The sequence below is a fragment of the Mirounga angustirostris genome, unplaced genomic scaffold (genome assembly GCF_029215605.1).
Source record: "Mirounga angustirostris isolate CCGP_5_RB_7025 unplaced genomic scaffold, mMirAng1.0.hap1 SCAF_13, whole genome shotgun sequence".
NCBI classification, from domain to species: domain Eukaryota; kingdom Metazoa; phylum Chordata; class Mammalia; order Carnivora; family Phocidae; genus Mirounga; species Mirounga angustirostris.
In genome coordinates this window covers 10,151,972-10,179,125 of record NW_026991721.1, presented here as the reverse complement: position 1 = coordinate 10,179,125, position 27,154 = coordinate 10,151,972, and the positions used below count along the sequence as shown (strand labels likewise).

The 27,154-nt window shown below is 57.0% G+C and overlaps 1 protein-coding gene across 2 annotated transcripts; it reads right to left on the bottom strand.

Moving 5' to 3' along the window:
- Window positions 1-140: 140 nt before the first annotated feature.
- On the bottom strand, window positions 141-27,154 carry VWCE (von Willebrand factor C and EGF domains). 2 transcript variants are annotated; one of them, XM_045893573.3, is made up of 20 exons: window positions 24,885-27,154; window positions 22,357-22,451; window positions 22,161-22,250; window positions 21,711-21,839; window positions 19,390-19,506; window positions 17,162-17,278; window positions 16,146-16,274; window positions 14,883-15,316; window positions 14,707-14,800; window positions 12,986-13,068; window positions 11,495-11,582; window positions 9,766-9,851; window positions 8,331-8,448; window positions 7,768-7,853; window positions 6,374-6,470; window positions 5,248-5,330; window positions 4,096-4,186; window positions 3,932-4,014; window positions 3,531-3,621; window positions 141-1,425 (listed from the first exon to the last, which is right to left on the bottom strand). In XM_045893573.3, exons 1-20 carry the CDS (start codon window positions 24,992-24,994, stop codon window positions 821-823), a joined length of 2,826 nt encoding a protein of 941 aa, XP_045749529.1. In that variant the 5' UTR covers window positions 24,995-27,154; the 3' UTR covers window positions 141-820. The 2 variants fall into 2 exon arrangements, with proteins under 2 accessions (XP_045749529.1, XP_064432420.1); XM_064576350.1 differs by lacking the exon at window positions 141-1,425 and adding an exon at window positions 1,575-3,101.

Genomic DNA, 27,154 nt, shown 5'->3' with positions numbered 1-27,154 from the left:
CTCCTAGCACCAACTCGGGACAACTCTGAAGGGCCATCCTAGCCGCAGAGGGGGTTGGCTGAGGCTTGGGACTTCTCCCTCGCTGCTGCCCTCCCCCCCTCCCGCCCGCCCGTGGGTGCCACTGCTGAGAGGGTGCCCTCGGGACCTGCCCGCTCCCGTTCCAGCTCTGAGGCTCCCACCCAGGGTACCCAACCCGCGGGGCCGCCTCTGTCCGTCTTTTCCCTTCTCACGGGAGGAGCCCCCGCCAGCCAAAGGCAGCAGGTGCTTCCACAAGACGTCACCCCACGCCACCCTCATTTGGTGCCGGCTTTTCTCCCTCGCTGGAGGGTTGAGGTGGGCGCTGGTTCACCACCCGTGGGCTTGGAGTGACACTTCCCCACCTTTCCAAAGGCGAGAGTGAACGAGCAGGGCAGTCTGGGGGAGACTGAGACAGCCTTTAATCAGGAAACCTCAGGGAGGGAGGCAGGATGGCTGGTGGCACAGTCCCAGGGAATCCCAGGCCCTCTCCGACTCTTCTCCTCCAGAGCGGGGAGCTCAGCAGCCCGACCTTCCTCAAAAGACAGGCCGGCCGTGGTGTCCAAGGAGGATACTGACCATGGAGAGTGCCGATTACCTGCTCTCACAGCACGTTCCAAATGCTTCTTGGGGACAAGGCTGCGTGGGGCCCTGGGGACTTTCCATCCCTCCAGGAGCCTTGCAGAAGTGAGCGTCGGGTGTCACTGGCCTCATTGGCCCCAGAGCCTCCCCGCCAGCGCCCAGGGCTGCTGGCCGTTTTCTCTGTCTGGCGTGTCCCAGGCACGGCCCTGACCTGGAGGCCTGCTTACCCGGTGGACTCATCCTCCCGTGAGGTCCCCGTGGCGGGCCGCTGGGGGCTAGAGCTGGCCGCGGCTGCGAGGGCTGCAGAGAGTCTGGAGGTGGCGGGAGAGGCTCTGCGAGGCCTGAGGAGGGTGGCGGCGGTCTCTGAGGGGCTGGGGGCCATCGTGGAATGGGCTGAAGCTTCAGTCAGGACAATGGCAGACAAAGAAGGCCTTCTGGTCACTGTCTGGGCCCCAGAGGCTGAGGCTGAAGGCTCTGGAGTAACAGGAGGAAGCCTAGGAGCCCCGGGCGGGGCTGGAGGTAGAGTGGAGGCTCCTGGAGGGATCGAAGGCCCTGGTGAGGGCTGGGAGGCCCCAGGCTCCCCTGGGAATGTGCCCCCAGGCCCCAAAGGGGGTGAGGGTGAGGCCTGGGCTCCTGAGGGGCTCGTGGGTAAAGTCTGTGCGTTAGACAGGTTCGTTCTGAGATGGAGCTGGAGGACGTGGAGCACCGACTTCTGAGGCAGCACTGCTGGGGGGCCTGGGCAGGAGCTACAGTTCACCGGGGCCTCAGCATCTCCACGGGCACTCCGAGCTGCTTTGCCGACCTCCACCGCCTTCCTCTCTGGGCCATCTAGAGAGAGGTGGAGGAAACAAGATGCACTGGGGTTCTCCCGATGGCCGAGGCGGCCCCAGGACGAGCTGCACGGGGAGGGACAGGGGCTGCTCACACCTGGTAAGGACCAGTGGCCCCTGCCTCCAGGGGGAGACCAAAAAGGAACCATGAGCAGAGGGAAGCAGTCCGCCAAAGTCACTCTGCCAGGCCTTGGCTGTGTGACCTTGTATGAGGCGCATAACTCCGCTGGGCTTCTGCGTCCTCATCTGTAAAATGGGCATCCTAACAACTCACAGGGCCACTCTGAGCACTGACTGAATGGTGCGCGCGGGAAATCCCAGCCCAAACCCGGATGTTAACCACGGACTTGGGCTGATAATCCTGTGCCAGTGCGGGAGGCTCACGGATTGTAACAAATGTCCCATCTGGCGTAGGCTGTTGTTAGTTGGGGAGGCTCTGCCTTCACTCACTTTTGCTGGGAACCGAAAACTGCTCAAAAAAAATAAAGTCTATTGAAAAAAATAATTTCTTTTAAGTCTCAGCCTGGAGCCTGGCACATCATAAGGGCTTGATATATGGGAGGAGAACAAGCAGAGGAAGAGGCTAGGCACAGAGAACATGGGGCGGGAAGAAGCACAAGAAGGAAGAGTGTTGGAGAAAGGTATATGATCAGGAAGAGACAGATGCTGTCAAGCCCGGAAAATCTGGAATGGACTGTATTTTAAAAATCACCTATAGGACGGTCACACAACTCTGAACCTGCCTGAAGGCATCGGATTGTATACTTTGAGCATGTGAATTGTACGGGATGTGATCTATACCTCAGGAAAACTGTGACTTTTATGAATTATCAAAAGGAAACAATTCATATTCTAGTGCAACAAAAAGTGCTTTCTCCTTCTATGGCGCTCTTGTTAGGAAGAGGCGCGTGCGAACGTAGCCAAAGCAGTGTGTTCCAGGAGAAGGGGCCCGGCTCTGCACCTCACCTCCCTGGGCCTCTGTTTCCCCATCTGGAAGCAGCAGAGCACAGGGGAAGGAATCAGAGAGACCTGGGCTTGAGCCCAGCGCCGCCAGCTAGAGTGCAGCCTTAAGACAGAAACCTAACATCTCTGAGCCTCCATTTGCCCATCTGCAAAATGGAGATATAATCACAGCTGAGGTAACACGGGTCACACGCTCCACACGCGGCCTGGCATCTTAGCTAACGATTAGTCTCTGGACTAATCAGGGGGAATAATCACCATCGGCTTGCTGAGGAGTCTGTGGCGGGTTAAGTGAAGCAAGATCTACAAAGTGCTCGATGGTTCTCAAAACAGGGCTATAGGGGCTCAGGATGCTTCCAGCCCCCCCAGTCCTGACGGCAGCTCTTCTTCAGCCACGGACCTAAAGAGCGACCCTAAATATGGAGGATCCTCTTCAAAAGGCCAAAGGAGTTAAACAGGTATTTCATCCAAGAGGAAATCCAGGCCACAAATCAGTAGAAAAATTCAATGTCTTCCTGGAAGTTTAAAAAACATAAAGCAGGGGCACCTGGGTGGCTCAGTCGTTAAGCGTGTACCTTCGGCTCAGGTCATGATCCCAGGGTCCTGGGATCGACCCCCGCATCGGGCTCTCTGCTCAGCGGGGAGTCTGCTTCTCCCTCTCCCTCTGCCGCTCCCCCTGCTTGTGCTCGCTCTCTCTCAAATAAATAAAATCTTTTTTAAAAAAGAAGCAAAAAATAGCCACATTTAAGGTACTTTATGGACATGTTAAATCAGAAAAATTCAATTCAAGACACACAGCGTAGAGTTGGTGGGAGTATGGGGAGCCAGCTACATCATGGTGAGTTTCCTGTTTCTCGAGAACCCTGCTCAGATGAGGATCCCCATCTGGTGCCGCGCTGTCCTGCCCCAGGAGGTCCCACACCGCTCCCAAAGCTCCACCACCCAGTACTCCACCTGCTAACCACAGGGCCCCAACCATGTGTCCTCACCACATGCTGGCTGTGTGACCTCGGGCAGAACACATTCCCTCTCTGAGCCCGGGCTTCACACATCCAGCCCTTTACAAGGGCTAGGTTTCTGGGAAGAAGAGTAAAGTGCAGGAAGACACGGAGAAGCTTCAGGACCCAGAGGCCCACTTACCTGGGCAGGAGGGACAGCAGTCCCCGGGGGGCCCAGAGGGGTCGGAGCAGGCCCGAGGGCAGGGGACCTTCTCACAGCTCACCTCTCCCAGCTGGGGAAGCACAAGCACACACATAAGGAAGCCCAGATCGTCTCCCCTCCTGTAACAGTGCCCCTAGGCGCCTCTTCCACCCACAGAAAGATCCTGGGATGGAGGCTGACACAGTAGGGCTGCTTTAAGGAACCCACAAAGAGGGAGGATACCATCAAATCCAAAGGCATTCTAGCTGCTGTTTAAAGTTGGGAAGGCAGGAGGAAGATGGGCTTCTGTGGCCTAAGGGGGCTCAGAGTTTCGCAAAGGGACAAAAGGCAAGCAGCAGTCCCCTGGCCGGGCCGCTCCCGAGTCCCTAGGCCCAGCTTACCTGGCATGTGCACTGGGTACAGGGCTCATCATCCAAGGTGAACACCTGGCCGTTCACCACCTTCCTTCCCTCGTAGTTGCAATCTGCAGGGGTGGAGGAGACCAGGCCGTGAGCCAAGGCCTCCCCGGGAGCCTGGGACACGAGGCAGCGGCTCCCCCACTCACCTCTGCACACCGGGCAGCACTCCCCATCAGGGTGGAAAGGGTAGGTGCAGGTGATGGGGCAGTCCACAGGGGAGCAGGCCACGGAGCCCAGCTGCACGACACAGAAAACACACGAGTCCCTTTGTTCTGGGCTGCCGATGGGACACTCGGGAAGGATGGCCACAGAGCCACTGAGTGCCCATCAGAGCCCCCGTGGTGCAGGGACAGGTTCATTCACTCAGTCAAGAGTCTGTCTTCCTGACAGAACGCAAGCCCCATAGGGCCAGGGGCCTGGCCTTGTTCACGCAGCTCATCTGTCAAAAGGCCCTAGCGGAACAAACCCACGAATTACCCGGGAAAGGTGAGCACCAAATACCAAGGAGAGAGAAGGACCCAGAGCCTGAAGCTCCCCGAAGCATGTGAGTGAACAGGCCCACTCAGAGGCCGAGACGTTCGGCGCTAAGCTCCTCTGATCCCGCAGACCTGTCGCTGGCCACGCTGCGTCCTGACCCACTGTGAGCAAGAAGCTCCACCGGCATCGAACGTTTCCAGCAACACAGGCAGGAAGGCCTTTCTGCCCCATTTTCCCAGTCCTAAACAATACAGACAATCCCATATGCTTTTTCAGACTGAGAGGCAGTCTGGCTTCGGGGCAAAGTGCACCTCTGAGATCACGGCCTCGGGATACCAGGATTCCGTTCTTGGCACTTCTCGCTGTGCCTCATTTTTCTGACCCACAGATGGAAAGGAGAGTGGCTCCCACCTCACAGGATTCTTGCAAAGATTAACTGAGCTCATGCAAGGAAAGGGCCGACAGCCAGACTGGCACACGGTAAGAGCCCCATCGTGTGAGTCTGAGACCGCAGCTCAGAGTCCTGGGCTGGAGTCCCTCACCTGTGCTCAGGGAGCACTCCCACGCTATACTACAAGGAGCCCCCCAGATGCCCTCTGGTCACCCAGAAGCAGAGGACTTTTGCCATGCAGGCTTAAAAACGATTTCTCTGGCCCTGGGTAAAGATTCACCCCAGGCAGGGCTAGAGGGAGCCAACCTTCCCCGTGACCCAGAGTGACCCTTCTCATGGAGGGTTCTGGATTGCGCCTCCAAGGTCCAGGAGCTGGTGTCAGCCCCTGGGGAGTCTCCACAGACAGGGGTCAGGGCTGGGGGGGCCGTACCAGGCAGATGCAGCTCAGACACGGGTCCAGCACGGACGGGAAGGTCTGGTTGTTGTAGAAGATTCTGCCTGTGTAGGTACAGCCTGCCAGAGAGAGCACGGGGGTGAGCGCCCGCCGGGCAGGTGGCCGGTGACCAGGCTCCTGCCAAGGGCTCAGGTCCAAGAGCTTTCTGGGTAGCAAAGGTCAGGCCAATTGCCTCCCCAGGCAGTCACCCCGGGGTTTGGGGAAGGGACAAAACACAGGTCTGGACTGGGTGCCACCTCTTTTTTTTTTTGCCCTGGATTTAGCAGAGGGATCAGAATGTTTCCACTTCCAGGGAAGGGAGTGTTTACTCCTCTGCCCCTCCCTGGGCAGGATCAGGCCAGAGGGGCTGGCCCAGGCACCACTGCCATCCTCTCTGCTCTTTCCCCCCCAGCCACTCAGCCAGTCCCCACCTTCCAGAACATTCCCCCACACCCCTCCCCTGGGCTTCCCCAAGCCCACTGAGGTCTGATCTGAGTGTTGCCACCTTGATGACATTTATCACATCCTAGGAAGCAGAGAGCAGATGATAGGACAACAGGGAAATGTTTTAGAACATCTGTATGTTATTTGTTAGATACAGACACATGTTATAGACCTGGGACATAGAGACAGAGACACTTCACGAAGAGAGATTAGAAAAACAAAACCACGAGGCTAAAAGTGATAAGGGGCCCTTTTTTAATTGTTTTTATTTTTGCTTTCTGTATGTACTTCAGTAAAATGTTACTTCTGAAATCATGGAAAAGCGGAGCATTAATATAAAAAAAGAGCAGCATTGTTATGTTCTCTCACTGTTCCCTGATTGTTTCACAGGGATGGTTCCTTGGTCCCCCCACCCGGGCTGGAAGCTCAGCGTATCTCCACATCTGCTTCTGGCACCCAGACAGGGCCGGCCTTGGGCAGATGGCTTTGTATCTCTGAAGCCTGCGTTCATCATCTGTACCACGGGCTGGCCCCGTGGGGCTGCGGGGATGAAGCCCGTGTGGTCCATCCTTTGCACAGAGGAGCCTGGTGCAGGACAAGCCCAGAAGCAGGGGGAGGGGGGCAGGATCCCGCCAAGAGGAGCAGGGGGTGCTGGGCAGCCCCCCAAGGAGGAAATTACCTGCAGAACAGTCCGGGCAGCACTGTCCAGGGATCCGAATTGGGTGAGGGCAGGAGTCTACGCAGTCTGTCCTCTTGCAGCTCACTGAGCCATCTGCCTGAAGGAAGGAAGAACTTCACCAAGACCCCACCTGTAACACCAGGCCCCGCCTCCCTGCCCCACTCCGCCCTCCCAGCACCCCCCACCCCCAAGAAAGGACAGTGCTGCAAACTGGCCGAGGCTTGTCATGATGGGAGGTGGCGGGTCCCCCACAAAGAGGACCGGCTCCTGGGGAAAGGGGGTGTGAGCCTTCCACGAAAGCCTCCCTATCTAAGGAGAAGGAAGGTCAGAGAGGGGTTTCGGTCTCCGTGGCTTCCTGTCCCTCTCCAGCACCAGCCAAATCTCACCACCACCCCATCCAAATTCTTTCACTCAGCTTTTGCCTGGAACCCTCGCTCACCCCAAACCTACGGAGTACCATAAAATCCTATTTTTATAGAAAACTATTCCACCGGAAATGTCTATTTCAGAAGACAAAAGCACCACATATGGTTTCTTTCTTTCTTTTTTTTTTTTGTCTAAGACTCTGAATGTTGATGAAGCTTTTGTGTAGCTTTCTCATACTATGAGTGCCCTGGATCAGTCATAAAGGGGAAAGGCAGCGGATATGCCCTCCTCCCAACTGTAATTCCGATGAAACGCTTCCAAGTTTTGCAAGGGTCTAAGGCTTTTTCACAAACGGTGCATCCGAGACACTCGAAGGCCGTGCCTCTTACACACCAGTCACCCGGGGGATTAAAATGCAGATTCTGAGTGTGGAGGTCTGAGTAGCCAGACCTCTGGATCTGGAGATTCTGCACGTCCAGCAGGCACCACTGGGGCACGGACCTCATTTTGAGAAAGAAAGCTCTAAGCTCCAATGGACGAAAGACTCTTCTAAAGCAGAAAGGAAAGCCAGCGTGTACTTCAACAATGAGCTGTAACCAGTGTTTCCTGGTAAGCGGCTGTATTTGCATCTGGGCCCATCTGACTCTAAGACCCGCGCACCGTCTCCTTATCCGTTTCGGATGAGCTGAGGTCACAGATTCAGGTCATGAAGGAAAAACCCTGCAGTGTCGCAGGAAAGGCCCGAACCACGGAGCCTCAGGTCACCCCACTCCTTCAGTTATCCGTGCCCAGGGAAATTCTACCCTTGGGACCCCTGACTCCTCCCAAGCAGCAGGTCACACCCCCTTCTGTACAAATGGAAGCTGCCGGCATAGGAGGGAGAAGGAGGGCAGGCTGAGGTGGCCCAGCTTCGGGCGCAGCAGGGAGGCCTGGCCAGGAGGGCCCGGTCAGGGCCGAGGGGTCTGCTCGGGGTGAGGCAGGGACAGCCGGAGCGGGGAGCAGCTGAAGGCGTGCAGGTTGCCATTCACCTGGCAGATGCATAACTCACAGGGGTCACCGGGAGACCAGATCTGTCCGATCGGAAACTCAACCCCGTTGTCGTCCAGAGAGCAGCCTGGCCAGGGGACAGTGAGGGAGAAAGCGCGGGTGGGCACAAGGGCCGAGGAGGGCCCTGAACGCCTGCCCAACCTACAGCGTGCCTGCCACCCAAGGACAGCCGCCTCGGCTCACTCCCACCACAGAGGGTCCCGCAGAGCGTCCATCGCCCCACCTGCTGGGCCCAGGGGCTGCCTGCAGCTGCCGATCCAGCTCCAACATTTAGGGACTTTTCCCCCCAGACACGTGCCCGGTCCACACAGGCAGCTCACGCAAACAGATGCTTACCTCAGAGCCCGTAAATGCGCACTTACACACAGTCGCACAAACACGCACCCTCCCAGAGACATACGGGAGCAGATGCCGCTCCCACACACACAGACACGCTTCCAGAAACACACACAGGGTCTCAGCAGGTGAAGCGCCGCCGCCCTCCTGGAGGGCATCCAGGCCCCAGGTGGGGCAGAGGCCGGCATGCAGGGCTGGGGGCCCTCACCTGTCATGGGTGTGGGCTCCCGGCAGGCGAAACAGCACTGTCCAGGGCCCAGCCACCAGTCCTCTCGGGGGCAGTCCAGGTCTGGACATGGTGTGAAGGAACATTCTACCTCCCCATTCTGGAAGAGAACCAAGGGCACAGGCCAGTGAGGGCAGCTCCCCAGCCTCGGGCCGTCTGAAAGCTAAAGAGGAGGCTGGCAAGCGGCTGTCACCCTCCTAAAAGTGACAAAGAATCTGTGGGGGGTGGGGGGAGGAGTAGGAGGAGGGGGGGTGGGGTGATGTGGGGGAGGGGGGCAGAAGTAGCGGGGAAAGGCTGGGAGCGTGTTCTGGGATGTCCCGGCTGTTGGGCTGGGGGTCCCTGCCTTCCCAGGCTGCAGCCCCAGCCCCACTTCCCCTCACTTCAGCAACAGCCTCCTGCTCTCCCTCCAGTCTGCCCTCACTCCGCGGCCAGAGAAAGTTCTCGTGCACCAGTGGGATCGCACGGCTCCAAACCTAAAACCCATCAGCAGCTCTGCCAAGCCCAGAGCCCTCAGCCTGGCCGGCAAAGCCCTTCATGACTGAGTCTGAGGTAGAGGCTATGGGGCCCCCTCCTCCCCAAGACCCCTTCCCCTAAGTACTGCCCTTGGCTGACAGGGGATGGGCCCTCCATGTACCTGGACGGTTCCTTCTCCCCCCACTCCGCTCTCCGGGAGCAGAGAGAACATACACAACTGACTGATGCCCAGCTCCCTGGCCTCTGGGCACAGCCATCTCTGCCATGCAACTCACTCCAGAGCTCCCTGTGGGATCAGCCTGAGACCCCGTTGTCCCCTGCCTATCCCGCTTCCCTGGCTGGCTTCTCCTGAGAATCTTCGGAAAATCACTTACAGGCCCCAGGCCCTGCTTCTCGGACCCCAACCCAAGCACCATCCCTGTCTGCAGCGTCTTCTCCTGCCTGACTCGTCTCCCACATTCTGCGCCCCAACCAGAAGGGACACCTTCAGGCCCTGACAACAGGCCACACGCTCTCACCTCCTGCCATCTGCTCATGCCAGGCACCTGCTCTGCCTCGGATCCTCTTCTAATAAATCCCTCACCCCTCAGATCTCGACTTAGCACCTCTCCCTCCAAGAAGCCTTCCCCTCCAGTCAGGAGCCCTAGTCACCTGCCCATGGCCCACCTAGGCTGTGGGCCCCCTGAAAGAGGGGACTGGGGCTGTCCTGTGCTTAGCTGTGTCCCCAGCACTCAGCATTGCTCCAGGCATACAGTAGGTGCTCTATAAATAGTTCTGCTGAAGGGTGAACTTCATGGAGACTGTGGGTAGCCCTTGGTGAATGCAGGTCCCCATAATGCCTTTGCTGCCTCAGTGTCCCTTCTGCTGCATGGCAGCTCCTATTCTTCTGGTCAAGGCATGCCAGCGAAGGCCTGTGCCCGGCCTCTCTCCTGCACCCACCTACCTGGCAGACACAGGTGGTGCACTCGTCACCACCCCCACTGAACACAGCCCCGTCTGCGTACCACCGGCCGTGGAAATAGCATCTCACTGCAGGGGAGAAAGGGAGAGGCAGCTCAAGGTCTTTGGGCTGGGGCAGCTAGAGAGAAAGGGGAACAGTGGGTCGGGGGGGCCTTGGGGAAGCTAACACACTCCCACCATGCTCCACAGCATGCACCACGCTCAGGGAGCCAACCATTCCCCTCCAAACCCTGACACAAACTAAGCTGCTGCTTAAAAACTGATGGAGAATGAACCACATGTAAACTAAGATCCCTAACCAAAAAGGGAGGGGACTTCCTGAATCACTAAAAAGTAAGAGAAAAGCAGAAATGAAAAGAGACTGCCCCAGGGGTTCCTGGGTGGCTCAGTTGGTTAAGCATCTGCCTTCAGCTCAGGTCATGATCCCAGCGTCCTGGGATCAAGTCCCGCCTTGGGCTCCCTGCTCAGCAGGGAGCCTGCTTCTCCCTCTGCCCCTCCCCCTGCTTGTGCTCTCTCTCTCTCTCTCTCAAATAAATAAATAAAATCTTAAAAAAAAAAAAAAAAAAGGAAAGAAAGAAAGAAAAAAGAAAAGAGACTGCCCCGGATGCCTAAGACAAGGTCTGGCGCCGAAGCCATCCCCTGGAGACCAGGAGAAGTCAGTGAAAACCTCTAATCCGAGGATCCCCCCACCGAAACAGTCCGCAAGCTAGCCCAGGCCCACCTGGCTTAGTCAGACTGCCCTGGGTTCAAATCCCAGCTATGCAACTCAGTGGGGAGGGATTTGAGGCAACATCCTTAATTTCTCTAAACCTCAGTCTTCCCATCTGTAGAATAGGGTTGATAAGAGCTGATAACGGTTACTACTTCATAGGCAGTATATTAACTATTCAAAAATGTCTTAGCTAAAAATAACATTTAAAAGTTAAGAAAAACATTTTTTTAAAGAACACCAGCTTTGCAAGCAGGTAGGCTTGATTTCAAGTTCTGTTCTTGTATTAACTGGTTGTACGTCTCTGGGCAGTGACGACCTCAGTGAGCCTCGGTTTTGTCACCTATACAATGGGGCTCTGAATAGTACTCCCTCGAGGCTGAGCCACATGGATTCAATGAGATCAAGGGCTGGCAAGCAACAGCACAGAGCCGTCAGGGAACATTCGTGATGATGATGAGGTCATCCCAGGAAAAGAGAACCACATTTTTAACAAAGGACCAACTCATTAGTGGGGAAGGGGAGACGCCCTCCCAGCCTCAAGACAGAGCCATGCCAAGGGTGGACTCACACCCCTTCCTGGCTGTGTTGAAGGCGCCTCCTGGGGCGGGGAGCCCTATCTAGCATCCAAACCACTGTGCACAGAGTAGGTGCTCAATTAAACTGGTACTTTGAAATGCTCCACTTGATCTGAGTTTCTTTTTTTTTTTTTTTTTATTTGAGAGAGAGAGAATGAGAGACAGAGAGCATGAGAGGGGGGAGGGTCAGAGGGAGAAGCAGACTCCCCGCCGAGCAGGGAGCCCGATGCGGGACTCGATCCCGGGACTCCAGGATCATGACCTGAGCCGAAGGCAGTCGCTTAACCAACTGAGCCACCCAGGCGCCCTTGATCTGAGTTTCTAAAGCAAAAATCAATCCCTATCCTCTGCTCCGCTCACCCTGCTCCCAAAAACACACAAAAGAGCTAAACTACCCCCCACCCGACCCCCAAAGAGTCACTGACCTGGAACACAAGTACAGCAATCTGACTTCAGGGAGGTCTGACAGGGGCCGGGAGGACACTCGGGGGAGATGCAGGACACATTTCCGGCCTGACGAGGGGAGAGATGGTGCTGGGTGGGGGCAGAGGGGAGGAGGAGAACCAGGCCCTCCCGCCTCTCAGCTCATTCCCTATTTCAAGCCACTCCTCAGGTCTCCTGCCCAACCCCAAAGCCTCCTAAAGGAAGCCATCCAAGATCTCTGAATGCCACCACGGTGACAACAAGGACAGTGTGCAGGGACCCAGGTCCTGGTGTTTACTACGGTGTGCTGAGAACATCCTCCCACAGCATACAGAAGCTCTGGAAGGATGCCGGGGAGAGGCGAACAGAGGTTACTCCACCGGAGACACCTTCCTGTGCATCTGAGTTTTGAACCAGGTGACTCTATTGGCTAGTCAAAGAATTAACTTTAAAACTAAATTTCAAAATTTGAAATTAAGGCAAAAAAAAAACCCACAAAAAAACAAAAAAACAAAAACCCTCCTCTGGAGCCAGCCAGAGCTGAGAAGCAGTGTTTGCTCCTCCACTGAGTCATGTGACTTTGGCCAATGTACGTCAGCCCGCTAAGCCTCAGTCTCCCTATCTGTGAGGAGCTGGAAACGGCGCCTCCATTGGGGCTTGCGGAGGATTCGTGCCACATGACCCACGAAAGTGCTCGGCCGCTGCATATGCGTGGCACCCGAGGGGGGGCTCGGTAAAGGGTGGTGCTCATCGTCTCCATGCCCCGCCCTCTGCCTTCCATGACGGCTGCCACCCTTCGCCACCAGGCCAGTGATGGTCAGAGGGAGGCAGTGAAGGGTGGGAGGAGGAGCCCAAGCCATGGATACAGAGAGACCTCGCCTCAAAGCCCAGCTCATGCCTCCGTCTTTTCATCTGTAGAACAGGGACAGGAAAGCTGACCCAGACGAGCTGCCAGGAGCCACGGGTGAAGTGACAGAAGAAAAGCCCCAAGCCCCGAGCCTGGTAGCACGGAGTGCTCCTAATCTAATCTGTGGGACAGCACCTGGCCGTGTCCGGAACATAGTAGGTGCTTAGTAACTATTCTTAGAGAAGCAAATTGGCCTACAGCAAAATAATACTCTTAACAAGCTGAGCCTGGTAATAAGCCTCCTCCGTCCCAAATGTGGATACCTTTATTGTGCTGGCAAATATTTTGCCTGGAGGGAAAAACAGCCTCCCTGGTGGGAAGTTTCCGAGGGAGTTCCATCACCTCCCCTTCCTAGACAGATGGACCCTGTTTGCCTGCTGGCTCTTCGCTGCTCAGCACAAGGCTCCTCGAATCCACAGACCCCCACGCCTTTAAATTCGACAGGTTCCGCCCAAAATCCACAACCTGGGAACTGTCCCTCCATTTGACAAGCTCACCTTTAACAAGCTCATCTTTCCCTCCTCCTCTAAAACCCCCAAAGGTTAGGAAAATACCCGCAAGGCTTTGGGGCTCTTGTGATGCTCACCAGGCAGACACACACAGTGCAGTTCTCGTTGGGAGGGGAAAACACGTCCCCTTCAGCTCGGATGACGCCACTGTCAAAACAGCCTTTGAAAGACAAACAGGAGTGGAGGCATCAGACCTCTTCAAAGTAGAGGAAGCTTGAGGTCTCATTACTTTTCCAGGCGTAATGTACCTGGAACTTTCTCTCACCAGCCAGGACGCCCCAGGCATGGCAGATCCAGGTACCCAGGACTGTGCTGTCCTAGGACCCCTGGAGAAGTAAGCAGGAGACACCCACAGAAGATGGCCCAGGAGGGTTCCATTCATGTCTGTAAACCCCGGACTCTATTGAGAACATGGCATTTTATTCCCATATGGCAAGAAAGGCAGCCAGGCAGCCCTGGGTTCAAAAACCTGGTCTGTCTGTTCAGTTAACCTGAGTGACTTTGGACATGTCACTTAACCTCTACGGACTCAGTTGTCTTTACCGTAAAATGGGAACACTACCACGTGCCCTGCAGGGGCCTTGGAAGGATCCACAGCCTCACACGTCAGGTGCCCAGCCATTCACATTCAGGGCTCAGTATATAGCAGGAACATGGCAAAAGGTCACGATTATCATTAAGAAACCACTACGTCTATTCTCATTCTAACCCTTCAGAAGATGTCTTCACTGCAGCGTCTTATCCCCAGAGCTTCAGAGAACACAGAATTTCAGGCCCCTCCCCAGATCTACGGAATGAGAAGCTGTGTTTTAACAAGATCCCAGGGATCCCCCTGTGGAGTGAGTTTGAGAAGCTCTGTCAAAGGACTCGTGAGGATTTAGGGTCTGTATCCCAACAGCAAGGGGAAACAAGTGAAAAACTGTAAGCAGGTTATGGGAGTAAATTGGAAAGGGGACAGACGAGCGCCTGGGTGGCTCAGTCGTTAAGCGTCTGCCTTCAGCTCAGGTCATGATCCCGGGGTCCTGGGATCGAGCCCCACATCGGGCTCCCTGCTCGGCGGGAAGCCTGCTTCTCCCTCTCCCTCTCCCCCTGCTTGTGTTCCCTCTCTCGCTGTGTCAAATAAATAAATAAAATCTTTAAAAAAAAAAAAAAAAAGGAGCGAGGACAGAATTTACAAAGGATTACTCTCCCGGCTGTAGGAGGAGAGTTGGGGCAGGGTAGGGGGACTGCTGGGTAGATCTGGAGAAACTCACTGAATGAATGAATGAATGAATGAATGAAGCTCAAAAGGATCCCCAGAAGATGAAAAGTTCCCCCTGAGGGATACCACAGCATACACCAGTGGTTCTCAAAGTGTGGTTCCTGGACCAGCAAGAGCAGTATCACCCGGGATCTTGTTAGAAATGCAAACTCCTTGGGGCGCCTGGGTGGCTCAGATGGTTACGCATCTGCCTTCGGCTCAGGTCATGATCCCAGGGTCCTGGGATCAAGCCCCACGTCTGGCTCCTGGCTCGGCAGGGAGCCTGCTTCTCCCTCGCCCTCTGCCTCTCCCCTACTCATGCTCTCGCTCTCTCTCTGTATCTCTCTGTCTCAAATGAATAAATAAAATCTTTAAAAAAAAGAAATGCAAACTCCCAGGCCCTGCCCACACCGGATAAATGAGACCCAGGAATTAACCTCCAAGTGATTCTAATGTCCCCAAAAGTTGGAGAACAGCCTTTCAGCTGCAGAAGGGCTGGGGAAGGGAAGAAGTCGGACCATGTGGGGAACTCACAGCCTTCCCCAGACCAGCTCCCACCTGTACACGATGGGCAGCACCCCCCATCTTTGGAGGGAATCGGGTGAGAACAAGCAGCTTCACACGTCACCTTTTCACAGGTCACCTCCCCGTTCTGGAAGCAGAAGCAGGAGTTCCAGCCATCACAAGGCCCCGGACACCAGACCCGGGCAGCCCCCAGGATCCCTCCCACCTACCTGACACCAGCACTGGGAACACCCAGGCTCTGTCCAGCGGCTCCCTGATTCATACATGGCTCCCAGGTGCCAGCAGGCAGAGAACCCCGGTGCCATCTGTGTGGCTGCTGGGCCCTTGGGCAAGGGCGGGGTCACCTCCTGTAGTCGTGAGGGAGGTCCGAGGGTCCCCAAGAGGGAGGCACCAGGCACGGGGGTGGCCACCAGGGTGGCCAGCAGCCGAGTTGGGGCGGAGGGCAAGGATGTGGGTGGCACAGGGGTGGGAGACAGCAGGCTCGTGGTCCTGACCCCAGGTGGGGGCCCCGGAGCCCTGGAAGGAGGGCTGTGTCCGGGGGAGAGGGCAGGCCGGCCCGCCTCTGGGGGCAGCAGAAGCATCTTGGACGGGTGCTGCAGGGGCTGCAGGATGGCCGATGGGGCCAGCACGGCTTTCGGGAAAGCTGAAACGGAAGACCAGGGGGCTTAAATGCAGCTCCTCCACCACCAGTCACTGGATGTCTCTGGACCAGTTTCTTCATCAGCAAAACGGGTCTAATACCACCAGTTCGACCCAAGACCACGGGGGCTGCAGTGACGATCGCACAAGGGGGATGGAAAAGCACCACAGGAGCAGGCCCAAGTGACAGGTTAGGAGTGGGTCCCCTGCTCCCGCCCCCCCCAGATGTGGCTTCCCAGGAGGGCATGCTGAGGTCGGGATGAAGGAACAGTCTGGGGAAAGCTTGCCGTGGACTAGAAAGAGCATGCTCAGTATTTAGATGACCTTGTACGCATGTTTACGGGCGCACTGCTGACGTATGTCAGAGTGAGCTGACCCCACACTGCCCAAAGTGTCCCTGGGAGCCCAGGCTCCCGGACTCCTGTCACATGCTCCTCTATCATTTGTTTTCCCCTTTTACCATTTGCAAGAAAACAAAAGCGCTAGGGAAACGGTAAAATGACAAGGGAGGATGAGGATAAAAAAGTGGAAGGCGTAAATGAGAAAGTGAAGAGTTGGAAATAACAAGATGAATTGAAAGAGAATGGATGGAAAAGGAAGAAGGCCCAAGGCCGGCAGGGTGCGGGGCCTGGGAGGGCCAGGGGCGGGGCCTGTGTGTGAGGAGGGGCCCGGGAGGGCGGGGCGGGGCCCGAGAGGGTAGGGGTGGAGCCCGGGAGGGCAGGGGCGGGGTCTGGGTGAGCCGGGGGGCGGAGGGGGTGGGGCCTGGGTGGACCGGGGCGGGGCCTAGCGTTGGGTCGGCGCCTGGGTAGGTGAAGGCAGGGCTGGTCGCTCACCTTCACAGGACACGCGATCAGCTCGGAGCCTGAAGCCAGGTCGGCAGGTGCACAGGAAGCTGCCCACGGTGTTATGGCAGGAGTGGTGACAGACTCGCCTCTCCAGCGGCCTCCGACACTCGTTTACATCTGTAGGAGAGCCTCGCTGCCAACAGCTGCCTTGTTGGGGCGATCGACCCCTTCTTCCAACATCCCTAAGCCCAGAAAGCTGGGGAAGTCTCCTTGCCATGTTCTTATAGGGTCTATCCCTGCCTCAGGGTGTGGGACGTGACTCAGACGTCTAGGAGTGGGGCTGAAATCCCTTTGGAAGGTTCATACACCCAGTTGGCATTTAATGGATGCACCAGTGACTCATCCCCCAGCACTACCCAACGATGGTTACGCCCTGGCTGGTGGGGATGAGCCCCGCTGGGAATCTCATCTCCAAACCTTCCACCTTCCCACGTGTGGGTAGGGGATGGTGTGGCTCCTTCTGAAAAAGAGTCTCAAGAAACGTTGCACTGCTCAAGGTAGGCTTTGGGACAAATACCAAACTCTGCCAGAACAAGGTCTGTTTTCAGGCCCATGGGACCCCACCTTCAACCCATGAGCCAAGCTTAAGCCAAACATGCCAATCCCTTTCTGGAAATTTCCGCTAATGGGCTGAGAAAACAGGGGTCTCCTTCTAAACCAGAGGAACCAAGACATAACATGCTTTATTTACCAAGGGGAGGAAAGGCAGCCAAGAAAATGGGTGAGCAGAGAGGAATCCTTGGGGCGTATCTGGGAGAGGGGTGGAAGAGAAACATAACAGGATAAAAGTGGCACGTGGCCAGGAAAAGTCCAAGACAGGGTCTTTCACGAGGAGCCACGCCAACCCCAGGGAAAGGCAGGCTCTGAGCAAAGGCTCAAGTGCTTACAGGCTCCAGGCGGCCAGGAGGTCCAGACCGCTGGCCCTTCCCTGTCCCTGGGCTCGCCCTGCCCATCTTCCTGACGGGCATCCTAAGTATGAAGACGATAGGGTCCCCCCACCTTACCTACACAGGAGTGCCGGTTGCCATGGAGATGGAAGCCGGGTCTACAGGAACACCGGTAGCTGCCTATGCTGTTTTTGCATCTCTGCTGACAGGGGGTCCCGAGGCATTCGTCAGTGTCTGCAAGGGACCAGGGCAAGGCTGCAGCTCATTTCCCCATGGAGTGTCAGAACCGTGTGCTCCCCTCTTCCTCTCCCGTTGCCATCCCCTCCCCCACCCAGGGCCGTGGGAGACCCTCCTAACCCCTCCTTTTCTCACCACCCACATTCAGCCTATCAACGAAGTCCTCTCTGGGTCAGCCCTCTTCTCTCCATCCTTACTGCCCTACCCCAGCCTGGGCCACCTTTGCCTCTGGTCTGGAGAAGAGCAACAGCTTGATGCATCTCCCCTTGCTCCTCCCAAGCCTTGTGCTACAGTGTCCTGGATAATCTGACCAAACATCTGAGCCACTCTCTGCTCCCACAGGCATCGATGCCGCACCACAGCTCACAAGCCCTGGACGGCCTTTCCCACCTTCCCTGTCCCCCACCTTTGTTCTGCCACCTTCCAAATGCACCATGTTCTTGTGGGCCTCCCTCTTTGCCCATGTTCTTTTGTCTGCCTGGGATCCCTGTCCATCTTGTCTGGGGGAAAACTCCTACTCATACCTCAAAACTCAGCTTCTATAGTACCTCCTGTGTCAAAGCTTCCCCATGCCATTGTTTGAAATTGTGAAAAACTGGAAATAATGTATATGTCCATCAATAAGAGAAGAGTTAGTCCACTGTGGGATCGTTGCACTGCAGAGCCCCAGGCAGCAGTTAAAAAAAGCAAGGCCGGTCCATTTACCCTGATGTGGAGAGATCTTCAAGACAGATTGCTGAGAGGAACAAGCAAGCAGAGGCTCAAATCCCAGCTCTAACATGATCTTGGGCAAGTTACTTAATTTCTTTAAGCCTCAGTGTTCCTATCAGGAAAATGGAAATAAATAGTACCAGCCTCACAAGTTCATTACGAGAAAGAAATGAGAAAATGCATGTAAAGTGCTTAGCACGATGCCGGAATCCAGCTCTGCACCTGTTAGCTGCTCATCCTATCTCTGTGAGTGTGTATGTGTGTGTACACGTCGTGGGGATAGGCAGGGAGGACATGCATCAGAGCAATAACCAGGTGCTAGGGTGAGCTGTGTTCCCCCAGATGCACATGTTCAAATCCTAACCCCTCATGTGATGGGATTTCGAGGTGAGGCCTTTGGGCAGTGATTGGGCTTAGATGAGGTCTTGAAGGGGGCTCCCTCATGATGGGAGTAGTGCCCTTATAAGAACAGCCCTCAGAGCTTGCTCTCTCTCTCCATGAGCACATAGCATGGAGACCGTCTGCAAGCCAGGAAGGGCTGTCAGCCGAAAGTGAACGGGCTGGCACCATGACCTCGGGCTTCCCAGCCTCCAGAACCGTGAGAATAAATTGTTGTGTAAATGGCCCAGTCTGTGGGATTTTGTTATAGCAGCCCAAGCAGACTAAGACATCAGGGTTGTTCCCGTGGGAGAGCGGAGCGCAGGAGTAGCAGAGAGGGTCTGGAGGTAGCCATTTTTAAAACTTATTTTACAATTTATGACTATTTCAAACAATAGAAAACAATACCACACTTTCACGGGGGATCTTTTGCCTTATCTGCCTCGCTTCCTTCTGTAAGTAAAAGGCATCTTCAAGGAAGAGGTAATTATGTTACAAGATCTCCCTCATCCTGCTCACTCAGGAGCAGAATCCTTCTCTTCCTGGGGCTCCCCCAGAACTTACCCCTCACCCCAATGTCCTCCTGCCCCTCCCCACCAGATAGGGCAGCCAGGCCGCCAGCAGGGCAGATGGAGTTAATGAAGGCAGTGGGTGAAACACCTCTCCCATGGCCCTCCCTCATCTCCGTGGCCTCCTCCGTCCTGCCCCTGGCCCTCCCCTAGGCCTCTCCTGCCCTATCCCTCCACCCTGCAGAGCCAGCTCAGAGCAGGGGCCCTAGAGTTGGACATGCCAGGATTCAAGCTGACCCCAGCGCTTCCTGCTGGAATGGCCTTGGGTGACCCTCAGTTTCCCCATCAGTAAAGCAGGGAATGATAACAGGATCTGCCTCGGGGGACCGGGAAATGCAGTAATACATGGAGCGCACACACGTTGGGCTGGGCGGGGCCGCCATGCCTTCGACTCCAAGCCCAGCCGCCGCGGCAACGGCATCATCATTACCTGTCCCCGGGGCCACTCACCTTGGCAGCTGTGGCGGTCGGCAGCCAGCTGCATGCCCGGCCCACACTCACACACAAACCCGCCTTCCGTGTTCACGCACTGGCCCTCGCAGGAGGCGCTTAGGCATTCATCGATGTCTGCGAAGAGAGAAAGTATCCTTGCACAGACCACTCTGCACGTTGTTTGCGTACAGGGGAAGAAAAGCGACCCCACAAGGACGCTGTTCCCAAGCAAAGCCTGCCTTCAGCAGGGGGGAAACCACCACCCCCCCCCCGACACACCCCAGGAAGAAAGACCAGGCACCACCAGGAAAGTCATCAGCCATGAGGGAACCACCAGAGAGCAGAGGCCGAGGGGCCAGGCTCCTTTGTGACCCACACAGACCAGAGGACAGAGAGGACGGCTGAGACAGAACCATTTCCAATGGCCCCACCGCAGGGCAACCCTAGCAGGGCAGAGGGGAGTGAGCAGGAAGGCTGATTCAATTCCATTAAGTGCTTATTGAGCACCACCTGTATGCAGCAGATCTGGAGGAGGACCGCTGAGGACACAAATGTGACCAAGACATGGCACAGACTCTCTAACTGGTTACAGTCTGATAACATTAAGAGCCACGCCACATGCCCACGAGGCCGGAGGAACGCCTGGAGGACAGATGGGCAGAGGACCAGGAGGCACTGGGAGGAGAGAGAGCCTGAGGAGCTTCCTCCCACCACCAGGCTGGCCAGAGCTGAGGTTCCTGCTGGGGCAGCGGGAGGCTGGAGCAATGGGTTGAGGCCCGGCTGTGGAGTGCCGAGGAGGCCCTGAGGCTTCTGCCCAGGGTGGGGTGACTAGATCCAAGCAGTCCTTTGGGGAAGTTCAGGACTGTGGGGTGAGGGGCACCACCGAACAGAACTCCCCACCCTGGTTTCACGGCCTCCCTTCTCTAAGAACCACGGCGGCTCTCTAGGACCTACAAGATCTGTGTCTCCCACCCCCCGACCCCATGCCTGCTAGACACCTTCATTCTCCCCACTTGCTCTCCCCACAGCCAGCCCCTTGGGACCACACCCACCGCCTCTAGAAGCCCACCCTGACTAACCCATCCCACTGGGATCCCTCATGGTGGTGCCCCCCCTCCCCCACCTGGGGCTAGCTTTGACAATGTTCTCTGGCTGTCCCCAGTTCCGGTTTGCCTCAGCAACAAGAAGTGTGTGCAGAAAGTGCTCCCCAGGAAGCATTCAGGGGAGGATGAATTGCTTCAGCCTTCCTCTGATGTTGCAATGAGCCCCGAGCACCAAAACTCCTCAGTGAGACCCTTGACCCAATGGTTCTCCCTCTGAGAATAAGGAGAGAGGCTGATGAGAAGCCTCTTTACTGCAGCCTTTACTAGGAGTAGTGAAACCCTGCAGAGAACCTACAGACACGGCCGCAAAAAATTATGCCATAAGGACTAGTCCCCCCCACAATATAAAGTGAGAAAAAGAATAAAAACTCTGCATAAGGTATGAGCCCAATTTATAAAACACACACATATGCACACCTAACACACACACACACACAGGTACACACACTCACAAACACACATCCAGGGAAAAGGGCAGAAGACACAATTTCATTTTAGTAACAAATATCTCTGGGTAGGGACTTTGGGGACATGTTAGTTTTCATCTTCTACCCTTCTTTTACTTCCCAAAAGTTCCAAAATAAGTTATTTTTTACTTTCATGTGTGCAGAAGAAACATTATTTTTACCAAGTCAAAACTCAAAAAAAAAAAACCCAAAAAAACCAAGGGTGGGGGCTTCCTTTCAGCTCTCTGGAAAGATATGCAAGAAACTGGTCCCAGTAGCTGCCTGTGAGGACGGTGACAGACTTTGCCTGTAAGAACGTTTTAGAATCCCAAACACACAGCACTTTTACAAAATAAGTATTGAGGTTGGCTTTCCTCGTCTTTCAAACATCACGATCCCAAGGGAGCCTTCCGCGGTCAACCCACCTGCAGTGCCGGTTATCTGCCCCTCCGTGGGCCCGGCTCCCGGCACCTGGCCAGTTACGGCCCCATCACATGGGACCATGGTTATCCTGACCTGTCTCCCCTCCTCCTGTTCAGAAGCAGGGACCAAGCCACCACGCGTCACCGCAGTCCCTAGCTCAGTGCCTGGTCCATAAGAGGTGCTCATTAGCAGAAGGGGCCCATTTCTTGGGTTTGCCTGCCTCCCTGCCCACGCTCCCAGCAGAGCTCAGCCTCGCTCGGCCTGGCCTGCATCTCTCCGGAGACTGTCCTGGCAGGATGGACAGACGGACGGAGGAGGAGACAGAATTCCCGCCCGCTGCACCCCCCATGGCGCCCAGGTCTCTCACCAGTACACCTGATGCCGACAGCCGTCTCTGTCATGGAGAAGCCCACAGGGCACACTCGGGCCACCTCCTGACAGCCGCCATGATTACAGGTAAGGTCACAGCCGTACTCTCCACAGGGTCCGTGGGCTTCTAAAACAGGCACCACACCCGTGAGCACACCGCACGCCGCAGTGCCCGCCACCCCCACCTCACCGGGGCTCCTCCTAAATCCTGCTGGGAAGGTGGCCCTGGAGGCTTAAATCCAGCTCTGGCACTTACTAGCCAGGTAACCCTGGGCAAGCCACTAACTTCTGTGCCTCAGTTTCCTCATCTGTAAAATGGGGATGAGAAGGCCTACCTAAGTGGGTTGCTGGAAGATGATATTCTAAGTAAGACAAAAGCCCAGTGCCTGGCACATAGTCGCAGCGCCAAAAGAATTCTTCCCATCAGCCATGGCCCAGCCCCGGTTACCTGGGCAGGTGGCTCCTTGCTCTCCATCCTGGCAGGAGCAGACGTTGGGAGCAATGCAGATGCCACTCCCACAGCCAAAGGAGCAGAGGGCTGAGAGGAGAAATGCAGGTGAGGGAGTGGGGGCCCTACTCAGGCCAGCCCAGGGAGCCAGCGCCCTGCTGGGGAGGGTGTCTGGGGCATGGGAACAGGCACTTACGCAGGGTGCAGTGCCCGCTGCCCACGGAGGGGGCCCAGCCAGGGCAGCAGCCACTCCCGAAGCCCGAGAGGCAGACGTGGGGGCCCAGCCGGCGTCTAGGAGAGAGGAGAGAGCACTTGCCACATTTCTGTTCTGGGTGAGGGATTGGCCTGCCGTGCAGTGAAAGCCTCCCAGCCAGTCAGTAAGTCAGTCAACAAACAGTTCTTAAAACCCACCAGAGGGGCAGTGGGAAGTTCCCAAAGAAAAATGACCCAGTCTCTCCTGGAGGCAGGACAAAGACAAAGGTGTGAGAGAACAGACAGCAGCCTCCTACAGAGACCTGCCATGTGAACACGGAGCAGAGTGGCTGGGGGAAGGGGGGCGGGGCAGCCTCCTACAGGGACCTGCCACACGAACACGGAGCACAGTGGCTGGGGGGGTGGGGTGCTCAGAGGGGCCTCAGCACTGAGGGGGAAAGATAGCAATAGATGAAGAGCCCCAGGCATGGCTGCCATAGGGCCTTTGCACTTGCAGTTCCCTCTATCAGGAAGGTTCTTGCTCAGAAATGTACCCAGCTCACTCCCTCCTTTACCCAGGTCTCTTCTCTGCTCATGCACCTTCGCAGAGAGATCCATCTTACCCATCCTTATCTTGCTTTATTCTTCTTAACACTTACTTCCTGGGACCTTAAATTACTTATCAATTCGTTGATTCGTTCATTGTCTGTCTCCCCTCTCATTCTCTGAGGAGCAGGGCTTCATCCTTTTTGTTTCCCTCAGTGTCCAGAGCAATGCCTGGCACATAGCAGGTGCTCACTAAATGGCTGTTGAGGGAAAGGTTGAGAAAGGAAGCCAGCAGAAAAAGGAGGAGGGCAGCCCCAGGGGAGCCAGAGATGTCATTCCCCAGGTGTGGGTGCCAGTAAAGGGGAGCCAGAGTGCCCAACACTGGGTGATGCATGGCAAAAGAGCCATGAACGAGCCACTTTCCCCTCCCCCAGGGGCGCTGGGCAGACAAAGACCCAGGTGATAACAAAACAATGTAACCAGTGCCCCACAATGGGACAGGCTTTGGAGTCCCGAGGAGGGTCAGGGGAGGTTTCCTGGAAGGCCAGGATCTGGGCTGAGACAGGCAAGAGAAGGGGCAAGCTGTGGGAGTGGAGAAGGGGAGGGAGCAGCAGGTGCACTGCCCAGCCGGGGTCGGAGGCGGTGACTGGAACTGGTCCTGTGATGGGCTGGGCAGAGTGATGGAGTCCAGCCCGCTCTTAACTGGGAATCCTGGCACCACGGAAGAGGGACAAGAAAACCCTCCCCAACTGTGCGCTCCCCCTGCTGGGAATATCCTGCCGGTCAGGCAGTGTACGGAGCACCCCCCAGGTGCCAGGGGCGGCAGCAGGCACTGGGGGACAAGGATGGCGAAGGCAGACTCGCTCCACTCAGGGAGAAGAGCTGTCAAATGTGACAAGTACTCTGGGAAGGAGAACTGCGGGCACGTGGCAGCACAGAAACACCTGCAGCAAACTGTGCCTGGAGCCTCAAAGAGACGTTTCCTTCTCTGAAGTCATCACAGAAGAAGCAAGGAAGCGGGGCCCTGGGGGTGGGAGGTGCCGGCGGCCGCGCTGTGTCCCCACCGCCCCGGCTAGAGCCATTATGGCGGCAGCCTGGGAAAGCGGAGCCCGCAGCTCCTTCTCAGACGGGGCTCCGGAAGGATGCCCCGGAGGCTGGTGGAGCCGCACCCTCGGGTGGGCGGGGGCCGAGCGCCCCAAGGAGCCTCCTCGGGCGGGCGCTGACGGGGAGACAGGTGGCTGGAAGGCTCCGAAGCGCCGCGGAGCCGGGCCCATCTGGGCAGGAACTGGCGGTGGCTGCGGAACACACGCGCGAGCTGCGAGCCCGGCGGGGCCGCCCCCCTGCGCGCCCCCCGAGGCGGTGGCCGCGGGCCAGGCCGCGCGCTGACACCGTGTTCCCTCGCACGGAGCATCACGCACACACGCGCTCGCGGCCCGCGGCGGCCCGGCCTTCGCCGGGAGGAGACTCGAGGGGAGGGTGGCATCCATCGGGAGAGAGCAAAGGGGCAAACACCCCGCCCCCGCCCGCGCGCACACACAGGCGGAAAGCGAAACGTAACCCAGGGAGAGCCCGGCGGTTCCAAGGTCCACGGCGTGCGTGCAGCCTGGACGCAGGGGAAGCCCCCAGCCCCGGAGCGGCCGCGCCGGCCGGGGAGGCCCGTTCGCCAGCGACGGCCAGCCGCTCCGGAGACCAGGTGGCACGTCCCGGGCTGCCCTCGCCAGGGGTCCACGCCCCAGGGCAGACTCAGAGGGGCTCACGCAGCGCCTGGATCTCCAGCCCCCCCCGCCACCGGTCCTTGCCAGGACAGCTCCCGCCCAGAGCACAGGCTGCTGTCTCTTTGTCCGGACCCCCTGGGCTGCGCCCGCGCGCGGACAGCGCCCCGGAGGGGAGCCCCGGCCGGCGGCTGCCGGCGACTCCCGGGAGCCCCTCTGCCCCACGCCGGGTGCGCCCCCGCGACGGGACAGGGGAGGGGCGCGAGGCGCTTACCTCTCGGCCGCGAAATGCCCGGGCGGCTTCCTCCCGGTGTAGCCGCGGGCCGGGGCCCCCGGCAGGAGGAGCGCGACGCAGGCGGCCCGGAGGAGCAGTCCGGCCCACATGACCGGCGGCGGCGGGTCCCCCCGGCTTGGCTGGGCTCTGGCGCGGCGCGCGGGGGAGGGGGCTGCCGGCCCTCGCCCCTCCTCCTGGCGCCGCGGGGAGCGAACCAGCGAGCCCCGAGCTGGCACGCGGAGCGGAGCAGGGGGGCTGGGGACTCCGAGAGGAGGGGCCGGGGGCCGCGAGGAGACGCGGCGGACGGCTGGGGGGGGTCTCTGGCACCTCGGAGCGAAACACACAAAAGGTAGCGCCGCCCGCCGGCCGGTGGCCTCTTGGGGAGGCGCGGAGCCCGGGGCGGGGGCAAAGATCAGGGACCCCTGGGGGCGGGGTTTCAGCCTCGGCCCACGCCCCCTGCCCGGGTTTGGGAGTCGGCTTCCTGCGAAGGGGTGTGGGCGTCAGACTGAGGCCGGGGGAGGAAGGAGACTGCCGGAGCAAGGCTGGTGCTGGAGGCTGTGCGCCCGGGGAATTGCTGGTCTCGGTGGAGCCGGAGTTGCCAGCGTTGTCCCGAGAAGGTGGGACGCTGGGTCATTTCGTTGCTGGGCAGTTCTAGGCTGGCTCTCCGCCTGCCAGCAGCAGGTCTGCACACTGGTCCTGGGTGTGCGGGTCAGTGGATCCACCCCTGGCCAGGGGGCACTAGAGGGTCTTGAACCTAGAGGCTCCTCTTTGCCCCCTTCTGCAGCTGCCCCAGGTCACAATCAGAGACTGGGAGGCGGGCAAGTGGTGAGCAGGTGGAGGAAAATCGGGATCATCCAGTGGGAGGAGGCGGGAAGGATGACCCTCTGCCTTGTGTAGGAGTCCTCCCTAGGCACCCAGATCCTTGCTTAAACACTTCCAAGGATAAGGAACTCACTACCTGTCAAAAGGCAGCCCAAGCCAGTTTTGAAAAACTACATTTGTCAGCAAGTGCTTTTATTTCTCAGCTAAATAACCCCAGTTCCTTTGGTTCTGCCTCTGCAGCTGCCCTCCCACTGGCTACCTTAGGCTGTCACTGAGCTCCTTTACACTGGTGACCACAAATGACCATGGGGTGCCAACAATGGTCTGTCTGGACTCTAGCTTCCTTCCTTCCAGATACCATACTTTTATTAACACAGCCTAATAGGACTTGGTTTTTCTGGCAAACGCATGATGCTGGTGGTTCATAACAGTCTCCACTGGAGGTGTTTCTGGCTGTCACCCTTTTATGTTGCTACTGTTGTTTCCTAAACACAAGCAGCTTACTAAGGCAATCTCCCTACCTGAACCTGTGTGCTTGAGCTTTCCCAGACGTTCAGATTTAGGCCCACTATCTCACCTTGTTAGTCTTGGTCCATCTTCTAATTTAAGCAATACATCCTCAGCAAGTAGATCACCAAAATACTCTGTATCATGAGTGCAACTTTCATACGTATGTCCATCCTGAGTCCTAAGGACGCTCAGGCTCCTAAAGAATCTTTCTTTTATGCCTTAAACATACAAAGGCTCACTTTCTCCCTGCGCTCCTCATGCTGAATTCCTCACTGTTACTTAAAAGGTGTTTCAAGGGGCACCTGGGTGGCTCAGTCGGCTGGGCGTCTGCCTTCAGCTTGGGTCATGATCCCAGGGTCCTGGGATCGAGCCCCGCGTTGGGCTCCCTGCTCAGTGGAGCGTCTGCTTCTCTCTCTCCCTCTGCCTGCTACTCTGCCTACTTGAGCTCTATCTCTGTCAAATAAATAAATATTAAAAAAAAAAAAAAAGTGTTTCGGTGTTTGGGCACCTGGGTGGCTCGGTGGGTTAAGCGTTTGCCTTCAGCTCAGGTCATGATCCCAGGGTCCTGGGATTGAGCCCCGCATCGGGCTCCCAGCTCAGTGGGGAACCTGTTTCTCCCTCTCCTCCCCAGCTTGTGCGCTCTCTCTCTCTCTCTGCCAAATGAATAAATAAAATCTTTATCCAAAAAAAAGTGTTTCCGTGTCCACATTGTCGAGAATCTAGCCTTGATTTATTCAAGAATAGGGATAAACACAAAGCCCTTCCTTCACTTGAGCCCACAAAACCTACACCACTGCCCTTTATCTTTGCTACCTAGGCCACCACTCAATGTCAAACAGGTGCTCCTTCCTGATACTAGAAGCCCCCCACAAATGCTCAACACAATTACGCTGGACAAAAATTCCTTTTTACACACCTGTCCCTCCTCATGGCAATCC

Bases quoted from the DNA above. Each gene is read 5' to 3' on its own strand.
- VWCE (XM_045893573.3), bottom strand. From the start codon at position 24,994: ATGTGGGCCGGACTGCTCCTCCGGGCCGCCTGCGTCGCGCTCCTCCTG. The intron at 15,317-16,145 runs GTGAGCGACCAG...CTTCCGTTTCAG, and splicing joins TGATCGCGTGTCCTGTGAAG to CTTTCCCGAAAGCCGTGCTG. The intron at 3,622-3,931 runs GTAAGCTGGGCC...GTGCTTCCCCAG, and splicing joins GTACCCAGTGCACATGCCAG to CTGGGAGAGGTGAGCTGTGA.